The sequence below is a fragment of the Sminthopsis crassicaudata genome, chromosome 4 (genome assembly GCF_048593235.1).
Source record: "Sminthopsis crassicaudata isolate SCR6 chromosome 4, ASM4859323v1, whole genome shotgun sequence".
Classification (NCBI taxonomy): domain Eukaryota; kingdom Metazoa; phylum Chordata; class Mammalia; order Dasyuromorphia; family Dasyuridae; genus Sminthopsis; species Sminthopsis crassicaudata.
Genome location: NC_133620.1, coordinates 96587193 through 96605456, shown reverse-complemented (window position 1 = coordinate 96605456; position 18264 = coordinate 96587193). Strand labels below are relative to the sequence as shown.

The 18264-nt window shown below is 41.6% G+C and overlaps 1 protein-coding gene across 2 annotated transcripts in view; it reads left to right on the top strand.

Moving 5' to 3' along the window:
* Positions 1 to 420: 420 nt before the first annotated feature.
* PHLDA3 (pleckstrin homology like domain family A member 3) overlaps positions 421 to 18264 on the top strand; it is a 29325-nt gene continuing 11481 nt past the window's right edge. Inside the window, exons 1-2 of one of the 2 annotated variants that reach the window (XM_074308761.1) lie at positions 439 to 1416; positions 3881 to 4580. In XM_074308761.1, coding sequence (XP_074164862.1) covers positions 972 to 1352 — 381 coding nt within the window. In that variant the 5' untranslated portion in view covers positions 439 to 971 and the 3' untranslated portion in view covers positions 1353 to 1416; positions 3881 to 4580. Of the gene's footprint in view, positions 1417 to 3880; positions 4581 to 18264 lie in introns of those variants that run through there. The other variant, XM_074308762.1, reaches the window with a different exon arrangement.

The window sequence follows — 18264 nt, the reverse complement described above, 5'->3', positions numbered from 1 at the left end:
GACGAGGGTGCGGGTGCATTTTCATACCGGGACGCATCAGAGGCTAGTTAGATCTTGCCAGGCCCCTCTAACAAGCCTGCACTCCAACTCAAACCCCTCTCCACAGCCTTGGAGCGCTCCTCCTGGCAGGCCCACCCCTAACAGCACGGGTCAAGGCTATTAGCCACATGGTCCGGCCGAGTGGGGGGAGGAGGCGGAAGATGGAGGCGGGGGATGTTGCCTAAGGAAAAGAGATGGAATAAGACTTGGGCTTTTGGGACGAGCGGTTTCCCCTCTCATTCTCATTTCTCCTTCTTCCCACCCCTCCCTTCCCCTCCCTTCCCGTCCCTTCCTCTGCCTCTCCCATCCCCCTCCTCCCCCCGCGTCCGTTCCTCGGGCCTGCCAGTTTGTGAATGAGTCCCAGCTGCCGCCCCGCCCCCCAGGCTGTGTCTGGGCCAGGGCCTGGCCCGCGGAGGGGCGGGGCCGAGCCGGCCAGGAATGCACAGAAGGGCAGAGAGGGAGGAGATAGAGGAACAAGTAAGGGCACATCCCGGGAGCTGCTGCTGCTCAGCGCCCAGACAGAGCCCACGGGGAGGAAGCAGACTGGGGCAGCATAGACGGGCCGGGCCGAGAGGAGCGAGCGCAGCGGGGCCGCAGAACACGGGCCCCTCGAGGTGCCGGGGGCCGCAGGACCGTGCCGGGGGACTGTCACCCGGGGCACAAAAGGAAGGCGGGGCTGTCGTCCGAAAGGACGTAAAACGAAGACTGCACAGTGAGCATACGGAGAGAGCAGGGGCACACATAGCGGGCACGGGTCCCAGCCGGGCAGGGAGCTAGCTCGAGGGGCGGGATCCAGGCGCCAGCGCGGGGGTACCTGCTGCCTGCCAGTCCAGTTTTAGGCTGCCCTCGGCGAGGAGCGGCGGGTATCGGGAGCCCTTCCCAGGGCATGATCAGAGTCTGAGGATCGTGGGGTACCAGGGCTCGCAGCCCCGATGACGACGGCCGCAGCGAAAGTCTTGAAGGAGGGGGTGCTGGAGAAACGCAGCGGGGGGCTGCTGCAGCTCTGGAAACGCAAGCGCTGCGTGCTGACTGAGCGAGGGCTGCAGCTCTTCGAGGTCAAAGGCACCGGCGGGCGGCCCAAGGAGCTCAGCTTCGACCGCATCAAGGCGGTGGAGTGCGTGGAGAGCACCGAGCGCCACATCTACTTCACCCTGGTGACCGAGGACGGCGGGGAGATCGACTTCCGCTGCCCGCTCGAAGACCCGGGCTGGAACGCGCAGATCACTCTGGGGCTGGTCAAGTTCAAGAACCAGCAGGCCATCCAGACGGTTCGCGCCCGGCAGAGCCTTGGGCCCGGGACCCTGGTGTCTTAGGCCCGCTCCCCTCGTTAGCTCCGCCTGGATCCTGCCGTCCTTTCAGGCCAGGGAACCATCGCAGGTTAGTGACCCGGCTTTGTGGGGGTGGAAAGCCGAATTAACCCCTCTCCCCTAACTGCAGGAAGCGGGCAGAGGACATAGAAATCCCGGCCAGGCCCGGGCTCCCAGCTCCGACACAAAGTGGGGGGACATGAACCCGGTAATGCACGCCTGAACTCCCTCCTTGTTGGCAACCGGCCAGAGGGCAGGGGGCCAAGGCGAGAGAGGGACCGCTATTTTTTGACTGAGGGCACAGGTTAAAAAGAAGGATAAAGGAACCCAGATTGACCTGGAATACAATCTCCCACCTGCTCCAGACACTGGGCCTTATTGGCCCACGTGGAAGGAAAATGAGATTTCTTTCCAGTCAGGCTAACCACCATCTTTAGTCAGAGAAGAGGGTTTAAGAATCTCGTGGGCTGGTGTAGTTACTGAGTGTGTCCAGACATCACGCTAATGTCATCAGGTACCCTGTCTGATCTCTCCCCCAGACTATCGGGAGCAGCCACAACCTTGAAAATAAAAGGAAAATAAAAAGTAGAAGCGTCAGAGCGAGGTCCCCACTAACGTGGCAGTCCTAAATTAGGGATGTGGGGCTAGCTGGAGATTTGATGAGGGACTGACTGAAACTCCCATGTCTTATGATCTTATTCATATGTACAGTCATAGAATGTCAGACAGAATTGAATCAAGGAATTAGAAATTAAAATCATCAACTCCTGGAATGTTAGAGCTGAAAGGGGAGGGGTATAGGGGGCAGTCATAGTCCAACTCCTTTATTTACAGATGCAGAAACTTGGGCCCAAAAGGGGTTTTCTTTGTGTCACATAGCCAACTAGTGATTTCCCCCTCCTCCAGATTTAATGATATTTAGGATACAGTGAGGGTTTTCTTCTCTTCTATACATTGTGGCCTAAGCGTTTGATCTCCTAGTGGAGGAAGGGATGGGAAAAGAAGAGACCCAGTGTGAGGGGACAGGATATCAGAATCAGAACCAGATCAGGTTTCTTGTTCCTCCAGCTATCTTTGCTGAGAAAGGAAGCGGATTGGGAGAATGGGGTTCAGAAATAAAACTTAGATGCTGTAGAATTAAATCCTTCATCTTAAAAATCCAGACCAGCACAGCGAAAGCAGTTTTCCTCTCAAGTGCTGTCTACTCCAGAGGGAAGGCATTTGGATGCCTTCCATCTTACCAGGGACTGGCCAGTGGTTAAAGGAGGTCGTTTTTCCACTCTTTTCACTGACAAGGGAGAGATCCTCAGGATCAAAGTGATGAAAGGGAACTGAACTAATGCTCTTCAAATAGATACAGGAGCTTCAGAGGGGCAGGATGGTGTATATTAATAACATGATGGTTTCAAAGAGTGGTGATAATCATCTTGTAAGCATGGACTGTTTTCTCCTCAGGGTCCCCAGACTCAGGACAGGAAATCTGGTAGGGTTCTGAGAGATACATGGGTCCCCCAAAAGATGATAGATCTGAGATCAGACAGAGGATGAGGAAACCGATTCTACAAATTGTCCTAATCAGAGTAAATAAGGCCAGTAAGTAGCGGGCCCAGAGTCTAGAGGAGCAGGGGCTGGACATGATAGGGCAGCAGAAGGGCACACCATAGTCCACAAGACAACACCATGATTCATTCTTCATGACATTTCATATTCCCAGGGAAGCAATGATCTGTTGAAGGAGGAGGGGACGGAGGGAGCAAGCTTAGGAGAAACTAACCCTGGATGTTAGGAATAAGACCCAGGAGACTTGAATCCCAGCCCAATGCCCTCTGCCCCAGATACCATACATCTTGGGGGTGGGGTAGGGAAGGAGAGAGGCGCAAGACTTCAGAGTAGATGAGGAGGAGGCATCGTGCTATGGTAGAAAGACTTCTAGAGTAGGAGTAAGAAGACATGATTCCAATCCTGATTCTGACATAAAGACATAGAGGGACTTTGAGCAAAACCTTTCCCTTCTTTGGAGCTCAGTTAATTTGTCTGTGAAATGAAGGAGTTGGACTACACAATCTTTAAGATCTCTTTCAGCTCTAATGAGTCCATAAGAACACTAATCCCCTTCAGTCTCTCTTCAGGAAGACCTCTATGCTTTCCCACAAAATATTCTATTCAAATCTCAGTTCGTCTTCCTTGTTTTAATAAAGAGAGGATTAGAGTCAAGTCAGCTTTGAGAACCTGAAAAAGTCTATTACAAATCAAACTCCTTTATGGTTGTCTTTTTTTTTTTTTAATTTTAATAGTTTTTATTTACCAGATATATGCATGGGTAATTTTACAACATTGACAATTGCCAAACCTTTTGTGGTTGTCTTAGCCAATATTAAGGATGTCCCTAGTCTCTCAGAAGCAATTTCTTAGCCTTGATAGGTATTCCCTTTGCCCCCACAAGCCTTTCTGCATCCAGCGTGGCCATGGTCCTTTGCTTACTGATGATGGCCATGGGTTGTTGCTTAGCCCTAACCATTGTTCTCCCTCTTCAGCTTCCCAGTCCTTTCAGAAACCGGGGAGCCTGAACTGTCCCTGCTGGTCAGGATGAATGAAGTGGACTCATGTGAATGGGCAGGAGCAGAAGGAAATAGTGTCCATGGGGCTTTGCTTCTCCTGGGGAGGAGAGTGGAATGGCAGGAAGGACTGAGAATGAAGATACTGACCCTGAAGGCCCCAGAAATGTCACTGCCTTCCATATAGACATATATGACTCTGAATTGTCTGAGAGTCTTTCACTACTCTCAGAAGAACCTCTATTCCTCACGTGCAATCCCATTCTTGAAAATCAAGAGACTGCCATCAGTCAGTCTGGGCTCCAGCGCTCACCCAGAGAAGAAGAGGACGTTCCCACAACCATGGGCTGGGTACTTCTAGGACTATGTGAAAGAGGCAGGTGGGGCCAGCCTTAGCCTAGTGTGCTGTGAAGAGGAGCCATGGTGACTGTCTCTGAACTTCTGCATTGGGGGAGCAACCCCAAGGGAATGGAACAGATGGGGCTTAGTTCCCAGTCTTTGGGACTTGTTGCTGCTTAGGTCCTCTTGGGGGACCCTCTGTCTAGGCCCCTTCTCTGTACCCCTATGACCTCATACCTGTTCCCTCCCCGGCTGTGGTGTTAGGGTTCAAGGGCCTTGCCATTACCATTTCATGCCAGTCACAGAATGAAGATGTCCCTGATGAAGGGTAGTGACAACACTATTGACTTGAGTGAATTTATTTCCTCGCCGAACCCATAGTACAGGACAGGGCTTCTTTCTCCTGGTCCTTAGCTCAGAAATTCTCATGGTTTTCAAGTTCGGTAAGGGGGAGAATTTCCATTTGGTAGAAACTGGAAAAGGAGAGGCAAAGTTAGACCATCCCAAACCTCACTCTCACCCTGCCTTCTGGTGACCACCACAAGATATCACTGATCCTTTAAAAAAAAAAAATGCCCCTCCTACAGAAACTCCACTTGGTGGGTTGGAATCCTAGGAATCTGCTCCGCTTCCTGGATGAAGGATATCTGACCTCCCTTCCCCCTTATACTCTGCCCTGAGACCCATTTAAGGGTGAGTTGAAAACTAGAGAACAGATACAGGATGGGAACTATTTATTCTTCCCTCTGTCTCTCTACCCACCCTTTGATTTTTGTACTAAGGTTAAAGAGAAAGAGATGCCCTGGGCCATGCAGGACTTATATGCCAAATACAGACTCCTATGTATTGGGTACCAACTCCCTTCCACTTCTTTTCACTGTCCCCCACATTCCTCACTTTACCTTTCTCCAAGCAAAACACACTTTGGCCAACACAAATTTCATCCCAAGTGTCCTAGGTAGAGTAGCAAGACTGGGTACCAAAGGACTCCTTGCTCCTGGCATAAATCCTAAAGTACATAGGACCCCTCCCATTAGCCTTTCAGGCAATTAAGGTCCTCTTCAACCTGTCAATCAATCAACACACATTTACTAAGTGAGATTATGCTAAGCCTTTGGGATACAAATACAAAAGGGAGAAGATCTTTGAACTCAAAGAAATAATATTAGATGTTCACTGACTTCCTAAGGTTTCTTATTGTGTCCCACACCCAGATTGTGCACTCATTCTTTCCTACCATCTTTTTCATTAAAACTGAACTATCTTCTGTCCCATTCACCATTACCCAATGAGTTCTCTTTTTTCCAAGGTAATAACTAATTTGACTTCAAAAATCCACATTAATAGGTACATGTAACAGAGGGCTGTCCTCCCTCTTTTATTCCTAGGTAGGACTCATCATTTAATGGGAACTTTTTTTTTTACAGAAAATCCTTGCTCCTTTAAGGTCTAACTCAAAGTAATGAAACTGGGGATTTCAGACCAATTCTTTGTGGAGTCTTATTATATCACACCAGATTGGGAACTTCTCTCTCACTTCCAGGTGAAGTACTGAACTTAGGAGAGGTATGGATGGGGAGGGAGAGCAGACATAACCTTTACCCAACTGCTATAGTACTCAGCAAAAAACTTGGAAAAAATCAGGGCCTCCAAGAAATAGTCCTTTGGCTCCTATGGCCTGGGAGAAAGAAGAACATAGTAGACCAATGTATCTGGATTTGACTTCTACTCCTCCCTCAATGCCTAAGGTTTGGACCCCATTCCTTCCTTTATTTCGTCTGGTATTCTCATCAACAAGGGATGCTCTGCCATCCATACCCTCCAGAGCACTATGCCATTATCCCACTCATAGGGTAAGAGCCCCTTTTTCCTACAGCATCTGAGAAAGAATGCAGCTTATCAAAGGTCACATAGCCACAGAGCAGGGCCTAGAGCACACTTACTTTCCCAGCTATGGAATGTCTTTGGGACCATTTGATCCTGATCTGAGAAAGATCTTTCTTCCAGTGTTAGGAATGTTTTAATGGCTCCCAAATGTTGCTATATTCCTAAGGAAAAATAAAAAATCCCTCAAACTTTAGGATTCTTCAGATTAGCCAGAAAATGGGTTGGGAACTCTGTGTGGGGTGGTAGGGTGGGGAATGGATGGGGGGATGACAGAAACTCAGCCTTGGTTATGCCATGGGATATACATGAGATGGAAAAACTTTCTCATTTGGCTCTCAGAACACTGTGCTGCTGAGGAGGAGGAGCTGCAGTCTCTCTGTGGCCAGGCAAATGAGTCATCTTTAAGTAAACTGGGACAGAATAAGTCCCTGGTGAGCAACTAAGAACCCTGTGGACTGTGCAGGCTAAAGGGTTGAGAGCCTGGGGGTGGGGAAATTGGGTGTGGAGGGCATTGAGACAGAGGAGTGATGGCTCACATTTGGATTAGAGGAGGAAGGAGGAGTATTTAGGAAGGTGAAGTTTACTTCCTATTCACTTAAAAAAAAAAAATCGAAGTTCCTACCAGAATTAGGATCTGTACTATGGTGTGGGTATCCAAAGCTTGATAAAGGAAAGGAGTAGTCCCAGTTTCCAGTCAACTAGGAGAGATAAGACAAGAACATAAATAATTGTGAAACTGGCATTTGTACAGTGCTTTAAGGTTTGCAAAGCTCTTTACAGATAGCTCATTTGATTCTCACAAAAGGAAGTGGTATTATTATCTGCACTTTAAAGCTGAAGAATCTGGAATAAACAGAAGTTAAATGAATTACCCATAGCCAATAAATGTCTGAGGTTGGATTTGAATTCATATCTTCTTGACTCCAGGTCCAGTGTTCTACCCACTGTGCCAACCAGTTGCTACCCTATTGGGACACAAGATATACTGTTTTTGTACCAGATTTGTGATTTTGTCTTTGAAGGGAACTCCTAGGGAAGAATGTGCTCTACAATGAAGATCAACATCTGCTCTGCAAATTCTAATAGTCTGAGTTGTCTGAAACATTCAGAAGTAAATGGCCCAGGGTTACACAAGCAGAAGACAGAACCCAGGTTTTCTTGGTTCTGAGAGCAGCTCTGCATTCATCAAGTCATATTGCTTCTCATAAGGTATATTCATTGACTTTACTTGTATACATGTTGTATTCTCCTAGCAGAATGGAAGCTTCTTGAAGTTGGGGAACCATTCTTTGTCTTTAGGTAGAATTTCAGCAGTAGAGCTGATGATAATTGGCATTTGGATTGTATTTTAAAGTTTGAGAAGTACTTTAGAGCCATTATCTCATTAGGAATTCAGATTAGACTGTGAGCTATTAGAGTCAGAGCTGAATTGCTTTTTTTTTTTTTTTTTTAAACAGATGAGGAAACCCTGAGACCAAATAGGTTTGGACCTAAATGCTCCTGACTCCAAATTCTATAGGGAGTATATATTGGATTGAATGAACTATATTAGGTGATTAAGAAAACACTGTTGGTATAATCAAGTAGCTGAGATAATGTCCCATTTGAGTAGAATTTGGGATATATATGGGGAGGTAGCAGAAATATAGTAGGAAAGGCAGATGTAGAGAGTCAGATTTTATAGGTTGAGGACTTTGGACTGTGATAGACAATGAGAAACTACTAAAAGTGTTTAAGCAGGAGAAGACATGATTTGAACTGTGCTTTAGAATGTGATATGCTTTGGGATTAGATTGGGATGTGGAAGAACTGAGAATCAGTTTCCTTTTATAATAATCCAAATTGTAGTACACAGAAATTGAATTTGGTTGGGGATGTTAGGAATGAAAAGAAGCTGATGCTGGAGAGATTGCTGAAGTGACAACTAAATGAATATTTAGGATGAGGACGAGCCAAAGTTGATTTCAAGGTTTTGACTGTGTGTGATTGGGAAGATAGCGGTGCCATTAAGAAAAATATTGAAATCAAAGAGAGGATCTAGAGTGATATGGAAATTGATGAGTATGTTGAGGCTTGCAATCTGATTCAACAATCAACGATTGGATAGAACTTATATATGCCAGGTATTGAGCTAGGCTCTGAGAACACAAGGCAAGAGAAGAAAATCACTGTCCTCAAAGATCTTACATTCTTCTGATGGAGACCAGGAGTCCATATTTCAGTTTTCAGCACTGCATCCTGGTAGATCTAGCAGGTAATTAGAAGTGTAGGTTTGCAGATCCAGAGAGAGAGGCTTCAGGGCTGAAGCTACAAATTTGGAAATCATCTACACAGAGATGTAGGGGTAGATGAAAAATGAGGGGAAAAAGGGAAAAGGGTCAAGGACAAAAATTTGGGGACCATCTATAATGACCTGAAAGGACTCCAGGGACCATTTAATATGACCCTCTTCCCTTTATTTTATAAATAAGGAAATTGAAGCTATGGGAGTTAAATGACTTGTTGGGGTTAATGAAGATAGTAAATGTAGGAGATTGGATTTGAACCCAGGACTTTCTGAGAAAGAGCAAAGAGGTAGGAGAATCAAATGATATAGTGGGACTAAAACCAAGGGAGGAATTTCAAGAAAGAAGGTGTGGTCAATAATATCCAATCCAAAGGAAGCACAGAAGCCAAGGAACTTGAGCACTGACAAAAGGGCTCCAGGATAGATGATTGGGAATTCTTGCTGCCCTCTGAGGGTGAAGTTACAGTGGAATGATGGAAAAAGAAGTTAGTCTACAAAAGGTTGAAGAAAATTGTTGTTGAAAATTCCAAGATGACATCACTATGTCAGGATCAAAATTCAACTGGGGCTGATCAGACCAGTATGAGCTTCAAAGGTTCTGCCTCAGATTAGGCACAAATAGTCCACATGAACACTGGAGTGGAGATGTCTCTAAATCTGCATATCTCCTGTTTCTTTTGAGTTACTACAATTTTGAGTAAGTGTTAGGGAGGAAGTAGAAGTATAGATAGACTATTCTTTCAAAAAAGTTTGGTGGTGAAGGGACACAGAGAGAAAGTAGAATAATTTAAGAAGGTAGAGTTGAGGAAAAACATTTAGGTTAGGGGAGACTTGAAAAGTCCATAGGTACCTGCCTTTTCTCCACTCCTGCCACAACAACTCAATTGCAGTTCTCCTTACCTCTCTCATCTAGGCTATGACAACAGCCTCTTGATTGGTTGGGAATGGGAGCCAAAGCACATGCCTCCGGCACAGGTCTGACCATGTACCCTGTTGCTCATTAAACTCCAATTCTCCCTGGTATCTTTAGAATCTGTTTGTTTTATAAAATAGCCTTCTGTATACTACTTTTCCAGGCTCAATATGCATTACTTCTTTTACATATTCTACAGTCCTGCCAAACTGGCCTTCTTGTAGTTCCTTACACATAGAATTCTCTCTCTGAGGCTTCTTTGTCCCCTCTGTTTGGAATACATTCACTCATCCCTTCTCTTAGAGCTCTTGGCTTCCTTCGAAATAAACTCAGGTACCACTTTCTAGGGTACTCAAGGTCTTTTTTGATTCCCCAACTCTTGCTAATGCCTTTCCCTCCAAATTACTTTGTATTTAAATTATGTATATATATATATATATATATATATATATATATATATATATATATATATATATATATATATACATATATATATGTGTGTGTGTGTGTGTATATATATATATATATATATATATATATATATATATATATAGTATCTACTTGTATTAATAGGTATTGTTTCTCAGATAGAATATAAACTCTTGAAGGCCCAGAGACTGTTTCCTTTTTATTTGCAACTCAACATTAGGCATATAGTAGATCCTGAATAAATAAATTATTGATTGAATGATTAAGGAAGCTAGTGAAAGGTTAAACACTGGACATATGAAGAGATGTTTGGGATAGCTGCTGGAGAGATAGGATGGGATGTGATTCAAGAAAAAAAAAAAGTAGACGAACCTTGGCAAGGAAGAGACATTTCTTCCTCAGATGCCAGATTAATGGATGAAAGGGGAAAAGTGAAAAATATACAGACTTCTGTGATGGAAAAAGAAAGAAACTGAGGGGAGATTGAATGAGATGGACCTCAAACTTGGTAAAAGTAATTCTATTAAAGCGAAGTTTTTGTGTGTGTGTGTGTGTGTGTGTGTGTGTGTGTGTGTGTAAATGAAATGAAAATTGAAGACTTGAGAAGAGTGTAAAAATAATTTTAGAACACTGATTACAAGGAGTCAATAAAGGGATGGCTGAGAAGCAATGGAGTCCCCCCATTAAGGACTGGAAACATGGGAATCTTTGGGCATCTCCAGCACTATTTTTTACTTTCTCCAAAAAATGTTTGCCAGCTAAGGCCTAGGGCATGCAAAAAAATGGGTAGTAGGGGTTTACAAAAGAGTTGAGGAATTTTTATATTAGCCCCAAATCTACCCATGAGCATTTTAATATTTTTTCCAGTTGATTAGATCTGACTTTATTTGTGTGGAAAGTGTTTTGTAATTGTGTTCATGTAATTTCTGATTTTGCCTTGGCAGAGAGACTCCCAAATATTTTATATTATAAATTGAAAATGTTTAAAGTAAGAATGGTAAAGGGACAAAAGTAAAGTTAAGGGACAAAGGCATAGGAGATAGAATGCTGGGCTTAGCATTAGGAGGTCCTAGTTTTAAATCTCATTATGACTGGTACACAGTAGGAATTTAATAAATGTGTGTCTACTGACACCCTTATTTTTCTTATCTGTACAATGAAGGGGGACGATTAGATGGCATCTAAGATCCCTTTCAACTCCAGATCTACGATACTGTCTGTGGTCTTGTGACCATGAAGTTCTGCCTGGACAGGAAAACAAAAATTGTGTGAAGTCGATGGCCTAAAAAAATGGGGGAGGGGGTCATAGTGAGGATAAAGAGAAGTTTATATAGGAATGAAGGAAGAGAGAAAAGAGAATAGAAGATATTGGGAATGGAAAGAAATTTCAGAGTTCATGTTCTTTGAGTTGGAGTCATTTTAAGTGAAACTGGTGGAATGGCTGAAGAGGAATGCCAATGAAAGTAATTGGAATTGAGAACAAAGAAATAAATAGCTAGGATAATCAGTATAGATGTTAAGTTTCAGAACTGATACCTGAGAATGAAGTAAAGAGAAAAATTGAACCAGTTATAAAAGTTAACCAAGTGAAAAAAAGCCAAAAGAGAAAGGGGCATTGAAGAAAGGGGCAGTGTCCAGGAGGCTTGGAATGTCCTAAGCATGAAGAGAAAATGGTATTATCTGATGACGTAAATGTCAAAGGAGGAGTGGTTGCTGAGTGATGATGGAAGCAGCAATAAGGAACAACCAGTGTGGCAATCCCTCCCTCCTGACCTTGTGAGTCAGGAAAAGGAGATAGAGAAGAGGCTACTTCCACTTGGGAAGATTTCAAGGGATATTATATCATCAAGGAACTGCCAGGTTTCCTTTGATTCCAGGAAGAAGAAGGGAATATCCAAGAAAATACTAGAGGATGAAAGGCAATTTATTTGCAATAGAATGAGGTCCCATGGAAAGGTCTAAAAGTGGGATGGATAGAGATATCAGGAAATTGGAGAGGAGTGCTGAGTTGAATAGGAATGAGGGTATTGGGGGAAAAAAAAGTAAAGGAAAAGAGTATGAACCTAGGAAGGCACAATATGACACAGTGGTTAGAGAATTGGGCTTGGATTTAGGAATCCAAGGATGGTTAGAAGACTGGACTCAGTTCCTGTTTCTGTCATGTACCTGTATGAATGTGAGCAAGTCATTTTATTATTTCAGTCCTTAGTTCTCTCCTAAAATAGGATTTAAAATGTCTGTCTCAAACGGTTGTTGTGGGGCTTAAATGAGGCATGTAAAACATTTGATAAACATTGAAATGCTACATGTGTATATGTCAGTTATTATTATTACTTCTTGATAACAGTGTTAGTGAACCCTTCCCCCTCCCCAAATCTGGAATTCCTTTTATTTGTATTCAGTTGAAGGCTTGATAAAAGTACATTTTAAAATTTGGGCTATAACGGATCAATAAAAGGCTTTCTGGAAGATAGCAAAGGCCCAATTGAAACTAGAACACCTGAATCAGTAGTGGACACCTTTAGCTCTGCCTTTTCTTTCTCGAACATTGTTTTACTGATTCCTCCTGATAAACTTCCCCTGGTAAAAACTATTCAGGTCAGTGATTGTATAATTTTTATCTTTATATTCTTATTCTTATTCATATTTTTATCTTCATATTCATATTTTTCTAACATGTAGTCAGAGCTTATTCATTTATTTATTTATCTACTTATCTACTAATTTATTGATAAATAGGCAGAATTTTGTTCATGGAGGAATTTGCAAAATCAATCCTTTTGGAAGTAATAATTATCTCTGGTGACTAATATGGAGGCAGCATTCTGTTCTGTAAAGTGACTGATGTCAGTCAGATACAATATGCCTCAACTGTAGTGAAGGGAAGAGAATGTATACCTGATTGCAAGGTTCGAGGACATTAAAGTTCTTGTTAATGCCTCTGCTGAGTTAATCAACCTTTCCACTAAATTGCAGTGTGGAATGAAGAGAAGTTTAAGTCAAGTGCCTACTATGGGCTAAGTACTGAAGACACAGAGGAAAGCAAAAATATGGTCTCTACTATCAGTTTGTTGGTGGAAAAACATGCAAATAGCCAGGTACAAACTCTCTCTCTCTCTCTCTCTCTCTCTCTCTCTCTCTCTGTATATATATATATATATATATATATATATATATATATATGTATATATATATAGTTTGAACATATGTGTATATGTATATATGTACATGCATATGTATGTATGTATATAAATATAACAGGATGAATTTGGAGTAATCTCAGAGGAAAGACACTAAGATTAAAAAGAACTGGAAAAGACTTAGAATGTGGAATTTTATCTGGGACTTCTTACTTTCAAAGAGTCTAGCTGTGGAGGCAAGACCAACCCACATGGAACAGAGGACAATGAAATGCTGAGCTGTATGATGCTGGCACAAGGTACTAAAATGAGGTTAAGGGAAGGTCTGAGATCAGGGAGATCAATGTGAGTCATGAGGAAGGTGGGACTTGAAGGGTAGGTAGATCTGGATAAACAGAGAGAAGAAGAAAGAAAAGGCCTTGGGGGAGTGTGGAGGAGAGTGTAAATAACAGTGTTAAAAATATGGAGGTGTGAGAGACCGCTGAAGTATACAGTATTGGGCTTTCTGCCACATCCCTTTCTAGGAGCTCCAGCTTCTCCTCTTAGGACTTCCACTGAACTATATTCAGTCTTATGACTTTCACTTCTCAACATTTTCTCAACTTTGCTAATCGTTGCATCCCACTGATCTATACATTGCCACTATTTGTATCTCTGCCACTTATCTGGGTGACCGTGGGGAAGTTATTTACCTTCTCAATACTTCAGTTTCTTTATCTTTAGGATGATCTCATACATCTCTGCTCCTAAAGTTCACCAGGTTTAATTCAGTCTTCATGATCTTTAGTAACAACTGTGGCTAGCATTTATGTACTGCTTTAGATTTGGGAAGTACTTTGGATATGTTATATTTATGCTAGGATCTCTGGCTTTTTCAGGGTCCCAGAACACACCAAACCAGTTTGGGGATTTTCCCACTTGGGTCCTCTGCATGTTGCTCACTCACCTTATTCTACCAAATTAATTTCTCTCTAAGCCAGTTCCTTTTGATTGATGGATAGGCTGTGCTCTAGCTAGGTTGCTGTATAATCACTTAGTTGAGTGTATGCCCCCCCCTCTCACTCTAAGCAACAAAAATGTTCAGGTGGCTCTAGCACACTCCTAGAATTGATCTTCTCTCTGTTTCTCACACATGGTAGTTCACTTCCTTTTACTGTACCTTTATACAATCTATCTCCTATGATGGAATGTCACATCTCTTCAAGCATGACTTTTTCTGATCTCTCCAATTGCTGATGTTCTTCCTCCTTAATTACCAGTATTCATACAGCTTTTATATATTATTTATAATTTTATTTATATAAATATCTTCCCCAATAGAATGTAAGAAATCTCCTTGACAGTAGGAATTATTGGAATTTTTTTTTGTTTTTATATTCCTTTATCTCAAATGAGATATTTGTAAATCATTTAGCACAGTTCCTGGCACTTAGTGGATGCCTAATAGATTTTTGTTCACTTTCCTCTCCCCACCAAAGCTTAACAGAGTATTTGTGACATAGTGGATCCACTTGTAGATCAAGTGTTCATATTTTGAGTACTAACATATTTGAGTTCAAACTTATAAACATCTGAAAACCTATGAAATTCTTATTACCATCTGCTGCCTTTTCTACCCCTCCGCTGCTATCAAAGCAGATATATTAGGAGGGTGACACCAAGAAACATTTTATTATCTTTCTTTGTTTCCAGAAATGAAATAGGCAATCATATACTTTAAGGAACTGATAAGAGAATTGCAGTTTGCTTTTAATTATCTGTGTCAATGGAAGGCTAGCATAATCCAAACAAACCAAAATAACAGGTAGTTTTTAAAAAAAGCATTGCCAGCTGGGTTTGAAATGAATGTCATAAGTGTGGTGATACCAGCTTATTTTTATTAACTATCAGGTTATTCAGAGTATTGGCAGAAAGATCACATTTTCAGAATCACAGGATTTTAGAGTTGAAAGTACCTAACTATTCTTTTAGAGTAGGAAGGGAAGTGACCATTCAGGCCAACTAATATATAAAGAAATCCCTACTATAACATTTAACGAGTGGTTCCAGAAGTAATCTAGGTGGTAGATGAAAGTCAATATGCAAAATATGTCTTATATGTCTATATGTTCCCAAAAGATACATGAGAGACACATACTGATTACTCATTAAGAAACTGATTCACCATTGACAAAATATATAATCCATGATCCATATCTAGTTGAGAAAAGACTTGCTGTATTTTGGAACTGTGACATATTGTATCATAGGACCCTGTGCTGTTTAATTCTTTAATTCTAACTTGCTGTTCCTCTCAAAAAAATTTTCCATGTCTTAAATGTCCCAACTCTTTGCTCTTTCTATTAATTGAATATGTCCCATGCAAATATTTCCTAATTGTTTTGAGAATTGTCTCCTTATTTGGAACCTTAGGGAAAGGGTAGATATTCTTTCTCCTATCTCTGTTCAGTCTCTCCCAGGATTTTGGCTGGGAAGAGAGAGGGAGAGGGAAAGGAAGAAGGAAAGAGAGAGGGAAAGGGAGAGGGAGAGAGAGAAGGAAAAGGGGAGAGGGGGAGAAGGGAAGGGAGGAGAGGGGAAGAGGGGAAGGGAGAGAGAGAGGGAGAAAAGAGAAAGGGAGAGGGAGAGGGAAAGGGAGAGGAAGAGGGGAAGAGAGGAATGGAGAGGGAAAGAGAGAGGGAGAAGAGGGAGAGAGAGGGGAGAGAAAAGGGAAAGGGAGAGGGAAAGGGAGAGGAAGAGGGGAAGAGGGGAAAGGAGAGGGAAAGGGAGAGGGAGAGGGAGGAAAAGAAAGAAAAGGGAAAGGAGAGAGACAACTGAGGGGGAAAAACAGTAATGGGGATGTAATGGGGATATAAGACAGAGGAAAGAGAAGCATGAGGAAAGGAGGAACAAGAGGAAGAAAAAGAAGAGAGTACAAGTTGACCAAAGGAATATCAGGAAATAATCTCCTAAGAAAGTTCTCAGGAAGAAAAGACTTGAAAACTCCCTCTTGTGTTTATTTCATTTTTCATTTCCTTAGGCATCTCTGCCTTTACTAACTCCAGTGAGTGGCCTCATAGAGCTAGTCAGATGGAGTAATACATGGGACCCTGGGTCTAGAATATGAAAGAGCTGAGTTCAAATGTTACTTCAGACACATAACTGTGTGACCCCAGGTAATTCATTGACCCTCTAGCTGCCTCGGTTTCCTCACCAATAAAATGGACAATATAATAGCACCTACCTGCAAGGATTGTTGTAAGGATCAAATGAGATAATATTTGTAAAAGTACTTAGCACAAAGCCTGACATAATAGGCACTTAACAAACACTTAATTTCTTCCTTCATAGAATTTTAGAATCGAAAGGAACTTCAGAGATGATTTATTTCTACCTTCTTCTTGAAACATGAATCCCCTTTGTAAAACCCAAAAGAACTGTCCAGTTCTCTTTGAAGCTTCCAATAAAAGGAAATTCATCACTTCCTATGGCAATCCATTTAACCTTTTGGATAGTAATAGTGGTTAATAATTAGCCATAATGTGCTTTCTATTGTAATCTGTCTCCTACAGCTATTTCTCAGACCCCTGATCTGGGCCCTCTTATGCACAAAACCTGGGAGATCTCATCAGCTATCATGAGTTCACACACACACACACACACACACACACACACACACACACACACACACAAACAGTTGACTTCCATATTTAGACTTGGTTTCTCTCTTGATCTCCATTCATGCAGTGCTAATGACTGCTGTATATATAGCTATGGTATAAGTATCTCAAAGTCTTCATTTCCAGAATGTAGTTCATCTTCTCCCCTAAACCTTCCTTTTCTTCATACTTCTCTATTTCTCTTGAGAGGATCTGTTCTTTCACTCACCCACTTTTGAAACATTAACATCATCCTTGACTCTTCCCTTCCTTTCACCCTCATATTCAACCTGTTCAAGTTTGTTGATTTTTCATACAGATTTTTTTCTTTTTCTTTTCCATTTCCCCCTTTTCTTGTTCACATGGTCAACTGTAGTTAAGATACCTTTGGACTATTCTAATAGTTTCTCATTGGTCTTCCGGCTTCCATTTTCTATACAGCAGTGATTTTTTTTCCCCTCAAAAAATATAGGATCTTACATAGAATTAGGAAGAACTGGCTTCAAATCTCAATCTGCTACCTAATTATGTTACTGTGAATAACTTCATGTCCCTGAGTTTCAGTATGAAAAAAAAGGGAGATAATAATACTTGTATGTAGTAAAACTGCCTATTGATACTTTATAAAGCTAATACATTTTAGGGCTGGAAGTGACCTTAAATTCAACCCTCTCACTTTACAGGTGAGAAAATGGAGTCACTGAGTAGTAAAGTGATGTACCCAGGGTCACACAGATATTGTTAAAGGTGAGACTTGAATCTAGGTCTTCCTGACGCCACAACATCTTATCTATGACACTACACTGCCTTTCACTTTTGAGATTTCAATTAATTGAGAAGCTTTTATTAAATTTCCTTACCTCTGTATAATCTCCAACTGCTGTGTGATCATAAGCAAGTCAGTCAGATAACCAGTATTTATTAAATGCCTGCAATGTACCACTGTAATAAGTGTTAGGGACACAAAGAAAGGTGAAAAGTCATTTCATCTTTGAGCTTCAGTTTCTTATCTGAAAAAATAGGGATAATAATATGTGTAGGATGTACTTACAGCATAGTAATGAGGTCTCATTTGATAAATCTCTCAAATTAGATCATACATTTGAAATGCTAATAACATAAATGGTAGTTATCATTTGCTGTAACATGGGAATGATAATGTACCATTTATCTAATATGGCAGTTGTGAGGAAAATATAAATTTTGTAGCATTGCAAAAATATGAACAAATACTAGTATTCTTAATAGTAATTAGAACAATGCAGTCTAAGGTTGCATTGACTTCTTCTCTGTCATGCCACAATATTGACTCCTACTGAATTTTCAGTACAGTATAATCATTTTCTACACGATCAGTCAATAAACATTTATTATATACCTATTTTGTAACCTGTGCTAAATAGTGAGGATACAAAAATAGGCAAAAAAAATAGTTCTGTCCTTAAGTAGTTTATAATCTAAAAAGGAACTTACCTTTCTGTTATTATGTATATCTAATGGATAATAATAGTAATAATAGCTAACATGTGTATGGCATTTATTTGTGCCAGACTGTGTGTTAAATGCTTTACAATTATTGTCTCATTTATCTTCACGACAAGTCTGAGAAATAGAGGCTACTATTATCCTAGTTTTTTAGATGAGGAAACTGAAGCAGACAGATTAAGTGACTTGTCTAAAGTTACACAGCTAGTAAGTATCTGAGGCTACATTTGAATTCAGATCTTCTTGCC